Genomic DNA, 10,436 nt, shown 5'->3' on the forward strand with positions numbered 1-10,436 from the left:
CCACCCTCCCCAGGGACACGCAGGAAACCCCCCAGCTCACCATCGCTGGGTTGCGCAGGGCTCAGCCCAAGGGCACTGCCCAGGTTGAGGAGGCCCTGGCAGGGGGGCAGGAGGCCCCCAAGAAGGACGAGACACCACAAGGGCAACATCTCCTGACCCGGCACCTGTGGAGAGACACACATCAGCCCAAGCACCAGCTCCAGCACAGGGGAATCGGCAGCCTGGGCACTGGCCCCACTCTCTGTCCTTCACATGTGCCACCGCAGGGTGGTGGGACAGGTCATACAGCCCCCAGGAACCCTCCCCAGCCCGAGAGCCCAGCCCTGCCCCACAGCACCCTCTGACCACCCAGAGGTCAAACTGCTGCTGGTTATCATGGAGCAGCTGGAACACTGTGACGGCTCCTCCGGAGTCATTGGTGTCCCCATGCCCGGTCAGGCCACCCACTGCAGAGCTGGGAGCCTGACTGTGTAGGGAGGCTCAGAGGGAGAAAATGCCACTTTGTAGAGAGCAGGAAAGATGGACATAAGGCAGGAGGATCTTGTGCCAAGAGAGACGAATGGCTGGTGACAGCGCCAAAATGGTCCTGAAAGAAGAACACTCAAAGGGGCACGGCCAGATAAAGAGCGGTGCGCGTCAAAGTGTGTCCTTCTCCTCCTTATGAAGAACACCTTGTGTTATTAAAGTTCCAAGTGCAGCCAACATCAGACTCACTTTTCTGTGGGCAGGTTGTTTGTTTTTCTCATCTTGCTCCATTCAGGTTATGAAAAGAGCCCATTTTCCCATATTTAATCTGCCTCTATTCGCAAGAAAGCGCCCTCAAGGACTTCGCTTTCCCAAAGGAGCTGGACAGCCTGGGGTTGCAACCAGCGCTGTGGAGTGTTTGTGTGTGCACAGAACAGTGTTTGCAGAGACACCAAAGAGGCACCTGCAGAACTGCTGCCATGGCCCTGGTTTGAGGAGCAACCGCCGGCAGAGCCCGCGGCCCAGCCACCCCGACCGGCCCTTCTAGAAAAACAACGTATGGGCTGCAGATTGCAGAGGTTCCACACAGAGAAACAACATTATTTAGGTCAGACTGAACAACTTCTTTATCTGCTCCAGATACTTAAAAAAAAATCCCTCTATGACAGTTCTTGGCACAATTAAATTAGACTTTAATTCAGTAGCCTGTCTTTTACATTTTCCCTTTGATCAGCATGTAATGATGCACAGCTCCTGTAGCTGTGATTATTGAACGGGAGAGAAAGAGAGAGGCTTGAGCAGCTCCCATTGAAAATAGTGTCAAATAAAATCAGGGGGATTTTTTGGAGGGTCTCTGCCAGACGTGCACAGCATTGTAAAGGGAGGCTGAAATGGTCGGCAGGTCTTTTACAAGGGCTCTTAGAGAGAATACGTGACAAACTGCCTCTGCAGTTATTAACAATATCTATCAGGTTGGTACCTCCTTGGTCACACACATTTAAGCGAGCTGAACATCTCGTACATGCAAAATGCAGGTATGGCTTTGCAGATAAACCCTCATTTTATACCAGCTGAGATCTGATAAGCTGAAAATTGTTCTGAATTCTGGTGACCAAGATAATGAACAAAATCCTAGTCATTTCTGCTAGCTTATTTGTTACAGCAAACTTAACAACAAAAATAAAGGTGGAATTTGACAAGCAAGAGCACTGCTAGCTTTAAAAATTAATTTGCATAAATGATTAAATGCTGCTACAGAAATCAAAGGAAAACATCATTAAAATTCTTGTTTTCAAAGCCAAGTTACTTTGCTGTAGGTGATCTAGTGGGAACAGGAGCTCTGTGGCCACAGTCCCTTAATGCCACTTACCTGGAGCCCTTTGATGTGCTGGTGCAGCTGCTCACGATGTCCCCGGGCGCTGTGGGAGCTGCTCTTATATACCCAGTGGCAGGAACCAGGAAAAGCCAGGGAGGATGGAGCAGGGACGGCTCCTCTTCACTGCCCGTCAGGTGCCACCAGCCTGACCCCGGATGCCACACGCAGCTGCACTGGACTGTGGCCAGCAGCACCCAGTGAGCCCAGCAGCACCCAGTGAGCCCAGCAGCACCCAGTGAGCCCGTGGGGGGCCGGGGATGCTCCTGGGTCTCTGGCTGAGCAGAGGGTCCCCAGACAGTTCAGGGCAGCTCCACTCCAGGGGATGCTCCATCACGTTCAAGGGACCACGAGGGTCTGAGGACGGTGTGAGGTGAGCAATTACCTCCCAGTGACTTAATTACATACAGAAACAGCACAAGGTTGATTTAGAAAAGAAAAAAGTTATCACAAACTAAAGAGCGTGTGGATTTATGGCAAGCCAGCTGTGCCGTGAAAACTGCCTGTCACCCCAAGGCATGCAGGAGATGGCTTGTGCCTCCAGGACAGATCTTGGCAGTTTAAAGGAGGCTTGAGAGACAACAAATAAAAGAAAATGGGCAAATATATACAGAGGGAAGAGAAAAAGAATATGAAAGATGACAGAAAGCCTGAGTCTCAGGTTCCAGGTGGCTTTGAGGGTGGATCTGGGCTGGCCAGAGGCAGGACACTGTCCCCAAGGCAGCGATATCACAGCTGTCCCCTCTGGTCCGTTCCACCCCAGGGGCAATAGACACTTTAGAACCTTCAATCAGCAACGGATTCGTTGCTTCAACAGGCAGCTGAACCGCAGGACAGAGCCTGTGACAAATGGACTGTGCAGTTCTTCAGAGTTCATGGGCACAAATGGGAATGACTGCCAGGTCCCTGAGCACTCCTGGGACAAAGCCCAGCACAGCAGGGTCTGTCCTGAGCCCTGGGGGTCACCTCCAGCACAGGGGGCCTGTCCTGAGCCCTGGGGGTCACCGGACCGACCACCCCAGTCTAGAGCACCAGTTGTGGCTGCAGAGAGGGCTGGACTTTATTGAACCTGAGTGTGAGAACACACAATATACCCACATCCTTCGGAGCATCCACAAAAGAGTCCAAAACACAAGGTTCGGAGGCAAAAGCCACCTGTGTTCCTTCTGTTCCAAGCCATGTAGGTAGGACACAACAGTTGCACAGAAAAGACCAAGTTGCTGCCTCACTCTCTTAGGCAGGAGGAGAAATGCGGTGGGGACTCTCCAGGGTCTCTCCGGGGTCGGACATTGAAGACCGGGGCTCCCTTCCCAGCCTGGTGCCCCCAGCTCACAACGACAGGACAATGAGATCCTGGTGAAGCAAAGGGGTCACCTTTCCTCTGAGCATCCTCCGTGCAAGCCACAGGCACATGGAGCCGGGGTGCCAGGGGGAATCTTAGGGCAAACCCCGCCACTTACCTCGATTATGTCAATTTTCGCATTGGTGAAGTCGATGTTCAGCAGCCTGGGGAGCGGAACCCCCACACCCAGCACTCCTGTGGGTCACAAGCCCAGCTCAGCACCACGGAAGGGGGGTCACAGTCGAGCTCAGCCCCCAACTCCATCCTCCCCCTGTGCAAACCCCCCATCCGTGAGCACCGGGCTCCCCGGGAAGGCTCTGGGTCATGGGACTGAGCGCTTTGGCAAAAGACATTGTAATTTGTGAGCAAAAGCAGCAGGCAGGGGCAGCCCCACAGAGGGGCTGTGGGGCCCTGTGCTGTGATGTGGGGGTTCATCTCCCCACAAATGCTGCTGCCTGAAATGAGCCCTCCCCGTCACTGCAGATCGGTCCCACTGGTTCCTGTTCTACAGGACGAGGTCAGGTGTGACCTGCACAAACCCCTGGTATCGTGCACAGTCCAGCACAACTGCATGGATGAGGCATTCAAGTTTCCTTACTGTTCACTGTGGGCAGGAAGGCAAAATCAAAAATCTGGCCAACAAGCGTCTCCAGGAGCGAGACCTGCAACAAGGAGAGAGTCACTTAGAGCCAGCGCTGGTCCCCGTCCCGTGGTCCCCAGCCTCAGCCTGGCCTGGGCATGTTGGGTCACCCTACTCACACCAGCTGAACCCAACCTGGACCTTGGTGCTCCAGCTCCACAACCATCTAGTGCAAACTCCCAGTTTCACAGAAATTGGACTTTAAGATTTCTGTGGTGAATTTTAGTTCCAAAATATTGGCATTGCTCAGGCCCTGTGCTAGAGCTGCCTCAGTAACCACTGCTGCAACCCATGGCAGAGCCCAGGGTTCTCCTGACCTTTGGACACCAGGGGCATGTACGGGATCCTGCAGTTCACTGAGGATACAAAATGCCTCCCTCCCAGGATTTTTTCTGAAAATTGCTCATGGATCATCCATTAAAAAAAAATCCATCTCTGGAGGTGAAAGAAAGGTGCTATTTAAAATATGGCACAACTGTCACACTGTAATTGGCCCTTATTTCTCCCAAGCTAACATCTATCAGCACTTGGCTTTCTGCAATAGATTTCGTGCGTTGCTGAGGCTACTCGTGTTCTTACATCAAAGCCGCCGACGGAGGAGGACACCAGGGAGAGCTCAGCCCTGCGGGAGGAAGCAGAGGGGGGGTCAATCCCAGCAGTTCCCCTGCCCACTCAGCCCTGCCCGTGCCCTCATTGTCACCAAGTCCAGGAGGCCCCGTTTCCATTGCCATCCCCCCAGATGAAGCCCAGTGTCCTACCTCTCCGGGATGACGCTGATCTTCAGTTTGTTGTCCATGACTGAAAACCGGGCGAGCAGGGAGGTGTCCTGTGTTCAAACAGAGCGCTCAGCTGCTCAGCCCCTGCCCAGGGCCAGCCCTGCAGCCCGTGTCACACCAGGTGCAGGTCACCTCTGCCAGCACCCGTGTGTCCACCATGCAGGGAGGGGATGTGCATGGGTTGGTCTTTCATACGTACGATGTTCAGAAGGCAGAGAGACTCCTGGACGTCACCTGGCTGGATCACCATCACCTCTGCTGTGGCCCTGAGCTGGATCACACCTTTATTTTTCCTTAAGCTCACCAGTGGTGCTTCAGGGACGGCAATTTTCAGCAGCAATTCACGTGGCTCGGGGTATGTTCTGAAAACCTGTCAACAGCCAAAGATGGGAAGGTTCTGCTCTAGTGGGAGCACGGCTGGTGCTGTGAGCAGGAGCCACTGCGCAGCTGACCCACGCTGCTCATCCCCACACACGTGGTGAAGCAAAGCCAGGCCAGCTGTGAGCTCAGCCCAGCTGTGAGCTCAGCCCAGAGACGCCCTGAGCCCTGCTGGAGCAGCTCATCCCGCCAGAGGAGCACAGGGAGCCCGGGCAGACGGGGATGCTGTCCGGCTCCTCTGTTAACCCAGCAAGCTGCAGGTGACAGGGTGACAAACCAGGCAGTTTTGGACCCAAGTCAGAGCTTGTTCAAGTTCATGGCATGGTGTCTCTGAGAAGGAAGGGACAGGGGGACATCCCTGCCCGGGATGCAGCTTCTCTGGTGGGGTCGGTGTTGGGAGAACCAGGACTCACCGTGGGGACCAGGGCTCCTAGAGTGGATGTCGTCAGTGGCGGAAGCTCAGGGAACTGTGACAGAGAGGAGAGAAATGCTGCGTGTCTGTGTGACTGTGGTCAGCAGATATTTGCTTTCACCAGCAACATGCCTGGGGCTTTCCCCACATGGTCTCAGGCTCATTTTTCACCTAAGACAGCAGCGAACCATAACAAATGGCACAGAGGAGCTGAGGCACTGCCCAGTGGGACCAGTTTGCACGTCTGACCGCCCCCAGCACTCCCAGCCCCAGCGAGGCCGCATTCCCGCTCACCATGCCGGTGGAGATGTCCAGGTCCAGGGCCCGGTGCCTCTGCAGTCCGGCCAGCACGCTGCTCAGGAAGCTCACGGACAGGAACAGCTGGGAGGAGCTGGTGGCCGCCATGGGGGGCAGGGGTGGCATGGGGACCCGGGGCGGTGTGGGGACAGTCTCTGGCTTTCCCAGTGGATAGTCCACCAGTCCCCCTGCCACTCGTCCAACGACAGTCTGCAGGTACAGGGGAAGGAAACACAAGCCAAAATGTTTGCAATATTTGCCTTTACGGTTAACTTCATGTTCCTTCAGTGTGAAATCGCTGCACGCATGGCCACGCCAAGTCAGGCCCCATGACACTTCCTTTGTCCAGAAGTTCATGAAATGCAAACCCCACTGCGCTCTCCCGTGACGGTGACAGCAGCAAGAGCCAGGCACCAAGCCAGCACCTCCCCAGCTTTTCACAGTGACCTCAGAGCGTGGACAGTGCTGCTGGGGTGTACGTGCCCCAAGGAGAGTCCCCCAAACCCCAGTGAAACACCCCAACCCTTTATGTAGACAGAAGGAGAAGCTGCAGGACTCACGTTCAAGTCCACCTCGAGGAACTGGCCGGTCACCAGGGGAAGGCTGGACACGGTGTACTGGACACTGCCCAGCAATCCTAGCGGCACCAGTGCTGGGGAGAGAAAGCAGCTCAGCGGTTCCCCCGGCGCTTGGGGCAATGTCCCCTGCCCTGCCTTGCTGGGGGACTCAGAGCAGCCCCTTGGGCCCGAGGAGGGGATGGCTCACAGCCCACATTGCTGCCACTTGATGCACCCAGGGGGCTGTGCTTAGAGCCGGGGAGAGGGCAGGGAGATTTGGGGAGGAGACAGCATCCGCGGGCGTGCTGGGGCTCTGGTCTGCTGATGCCCGGGCGACAGGCTCTGGGCAGGGAGCTGCCAGATCCCCCCCCAGCACGGGGCAGGACTGGGGTCTGCGGGGGGATGTGGGGAGGTTGCTCTGCCTGCCTGGGGTGCAGCAGGGGGGATAGTGCCACAGTCTTCATGTGGCCAGAGCAGAGGTGACATGGGGGAAGCGTGGGACCCATTGAGCACTCACAGTTCACAAGCCCCAGCTGGTCATTGACGAGTCCCAGGGCGACATCGACCACTGGGCAGAGCTGCAAGAGTCGGGGAGGGACAATGAGTGACCCACATCTGGAGCTGAACAGGGACATGCAGCCCAGCTTGGCTCTGCCTCATTTTCCCTGGAGACAGGAGCACCAGGGCGTGGGATGGCGGTCCCCACAGTGACACCACGGTGCTGCGGGGCCTGCACCAGCTCTGGGTCCAGCCCTGGGCACTTCACCCATAACAGGGGTAGGTCTCAGAAGCCCATGTAGGGCAGCTGGAGAGTCCCCGGGACTTTCAGGAGGGACCAGAGACCAACCAGCCCATGACACAGCCCAGGGCATCATTAGAAGCTCGCAGCACTGGGGCAGCCTGTGCCAGGCTCACTGACCCTGCGTTGGCATGGGAGAAGCAGCTTCTCCACGCACATGGAGATGTGGCACATCACCCCCCAACCCCAAACCGCTGGGTGGGGATGGACACAGCAGCACTAGGACAGCAGCCACGGTCCCGCGCAGGGACAGCAGCGATGCTGGGGGAGCTGCACCATGGGTTTTCAGACTTATCGCTCCTTTCCAAGGTGGAGAATTTTTCTGACTTACCAGACTAGGAAGAAGCCTGTTCAGGACACTTGCCAATAAATTATCTACAATTGGGAGCAGGCTGTGGAAAAATAAAGAAGCACCATGAAAAAACACCTGCTGCAAAGTAAATGGGGCTTGTTAAACAATTCCCTGTGAATAGCATGGAGCGCAGACCTCCTGGAGCAAGGCAATTGCGGCAGCAAAGTGCATCATGTATGCTTGGATTTTGCATGAGATAAGTGTAATTTGCATCCCAAAATAGCCAGTGGGAAATTTATTGCTGCCTTTTATCTGCTGGTGCATAGTCTCCTTAAATGAGCAGAAACAGCCCCAGCCCAAGTGGTTTGTTTGATTTACACACCAAGCGCTTACACCTTAGAAGACCCCGTGCAATGTCAGTTAAAATGACCCATGGACACGGCACATAGGACAGACATGTCCCTCCAGGCCTGCTGTGGGGTCCTGTGACCCTCTGGGACAACACGTCCATTTGCTGTGGCTGCGCGAGGGGCACACAGGGACCACCACCTCCAGCAGCCCTTATGTCACCCCCATCACATGTCCAGTGAGCAACTGACACCTGCAGGGACAGTGGCTGCTGGTGTCAGTCCCCCATGGGATTAGGATGTGATGGGGAAATGCCCTTGTGTGTTCACCGCTCTGCTCACACTGGCCAAGGACACCTCTGTCACTCACCCTCTCAGGAGTCTGATTTTAATGCCACCGAGGAGGGTATTGCATCTTTCTGTCACCAGTCTGGGGGACCCCGTGTCATCCATGGTCAGCCTGACCCTTGATGTGATGTTCACTTCCACAGCGATGTCGAGCAAACCCAGGAGGCTGCGTAGGGGAAGCGGTGACCGTCAGAGCAGCAGCCGCTTCCCGGCTGCCAGGAGCCAGCAGTGCCCTGGGGACACCCCTGTGGCCCGACCTACCACTTGGCGTTCAGGGCCACTCGGGTGTAGAGGTTGACGTGGACACCAACACCGGGCAGGAGCTGCAGGGACACCCTGGGGAGCGTCAGCTCCACGATCTTCAGCCTGCAGGGACAGCGAGGGGACACCAGTGCCACGGTCTGAGCACCCCGCCCCGGGCTCTGCTGCTTGCACAAAGCCACTGCTCAGGGGTGGGTGACTCAGAGGCCATTTAGACCAGAAATGGCAAAAGACACCAAATTTACTCAGTTATTTTCCAGTTTATCAGAAGCTTTGTCCTCATTGCCATATTATTGCTTCTGTTCCGTGCTGGGCTTCAAATGAGTTAAAATGAGGCAGTTGCAAACACACGAGCACTGGTTTGGCAGCCGTGGTACCGGCTCCACGGGGCCGAGGGACAGCTTGGGGCACCCTCTATGGGCAAGCGCCTTCTGACTGCTGTTTCCTTCAACCCTCTGCCCGCAGCTCCAGAGGCTCCTTTGCAGCTGGCAATGCAAACCTGAGACCTCCAGGCAGCATTTGTCCCAGAGCATCAGCCCCAAGGCAGATCTGAGCATCTACAGAAGCACCATCACTACCCCAAAGAGGACAGGGCTTGCCCCCCGGCAAGAACCCTCTGGTGCTGTCCTTACCCGGTGAGCCCCTGGACGGTGCTCAGCAAACCGCCCTCCCCGAGGACGCCGAGCACGCCACCGCCTCCCAGCAGCCCTCCGTTGCCCAGGAGTGCTCCATTGCCAAGGAGGCCACCGGTGCCACCAAGGATCCCTGCCGTGCCGAGGAGACCTCTGTCACCGAGCAGACCTCCCTGTCCCAGCGCTCCTCCAACCACCCCTGCGGGGACACCATCACTGGGGACATCACCATCAGCTGCCGGCCTGCCTCTGCGGGAGGTTCTGGGCCACCCCACATAAGCACCTCCACCATCCCCTCCACCTGGCAAGTCATTGCCAGCATCACCCCCTCCACCCAGCAGACCACCCAGCAACCCACCCAGCAGCCCCCCACCACCGGCTTCACCCCCTCCACCCAGCAGCCCCCCCAGCAGCCCCCCACCAGCGTCACCCCCTCCACCAAGCACACCCCCCAGTAGCCCCCCCAGCAGCCCCGCACCACCGCCGGCATCGCCCCCGCCACCAAGCAGCCCCCCCAGCAGCCCTCCACCACCACCAGCATCACCCCCTCCACCAAGCACACCCCCTAGCAGCCCCCCCAGGAGCCCCCCGCCACCCAGCAAACCACCAGTGATCCCACCCAGCAGGCCACCATCACCACCACCACCACCACCACCACCACGGAGACCTCCTCCGAGGCCACCCCGCAGGTCTGCACTTCCATCTGCACCAGGACGGCCCCTTCCCAGCGGCACCTCTCCCAGGGCACCTTGGAGGACGTCGCCGTGCCGGAGCGAGCCTGCAAGAGCTGGAAACATCGCTGCCGTCAGAGCCCCCCGGCCACCGCCGCAGGGACCTGCAGGCAGCTGCCAGCCCCTGCCCGCACCACCGCTCTCTGTGCTCCTCCAGCACGGGCTGCCCAGGGGCCGGTGCTCCATTGCCATCACTGCCCATCCCAGTCCCCAGCTACCCGCTGACAGTTTGTGCCATGTGTGATGTGACAGAAAAAGGGTTTTGGGAGCCAGGACAGGAGGCGCCATGTAAGGCAGCTTGGGGGAATTTGTCTGCGGCTGCACCAGTAAGACAGCAAAAGGTGTGGGACATCGCAGGGTTGGGCACTGATCAGTCCTGAATTTGGGATAATCAATCTGCTTTGTGGCTCACACCTCCTGAGTGGTGCAGGCTTCTGGGACATGCAATGTCCCACATGAGCGATGTCTCCCTCCTTTTAGAAGCCTGGCCAGCTGGAATTTTAATGACTCCAGAAATTACTCCAGTTTGAGGGGGGTTCACATGCAGCCTCATGCTCGTCACCTCCATGTGCGATTTCCCTCCCCAGTGGATCGGGCTGTGCTGGTACCACGGTGTCAAGCCCCAGGGACCCTGGTGGTTCCCATGCCCAGGTTCCTCCTAAAGGGGACAGAGATACTCACCATCGCTTAAAACACCTTTGCTGAGCCTGAGGACGGCGTCTGTGCGCTGGCCCAGTGCTGGGGTCAGCAGGGCACACAGGAGGGCGATGCCCAGGGCTGGTGACAT

The 10,436-nt window shown here is 57.2% G+C and overlaps 1 protein-coding gene across 1 annotated transcript; it reads right to left on the reverse strand.

Moving 5' to 3' along the window:
• Nucleotides 1–2,886: 2,886 nt before the first annotated feature.
• LOC309446225 (BPI fold-containing family B member 4-like) lies at nucleotides 2,887–10,436 on the reverse strand (the record flags this gene model as incomplete). Its single annotated transcript, XM_082065774.1, has 15 exons — nucleotides 2,887–3,190; nucleotides 3,298–3,374; nucleotides 3,778–3,841; nucleotides 4,399–4,441; nucleotides 4,578–4,645; nucleotides 4,795–4,965; nucleotides 5,387–5,440; nucleotides 5,680–5,892; nucleotides 6,243–6,334; nucleotides 6,757–6,817; nucleotides 7,370–7,430; nucleotides 8,048–8,191; nucleotides 8,287–8,391; nucleotides 8,919–9,696; nucleotides 10,331–10,436. The coding sequence occupies 15 exons, from the start codon at nucleotides 10,434–10,436 to the stop codon at nucleotides 3,167–3,169; spliced, it is 2,061 nt and encodes a 686-aa protein (XP_081921900.1). The 3' UTR covers nucleotides 2,887–3,166.

This window comes from Streptopelia decaocto, assembly GCF_964273445.1.
Source record: "Streptopelia decaocto genome assembly, chromosome: 14".
Taxonomy (NCBI): Eukaryota; Metazoa; Chordata; class Aves; order Columbiformes; family Columbidae; genus Streptopelia; species Streptopelia decaocto.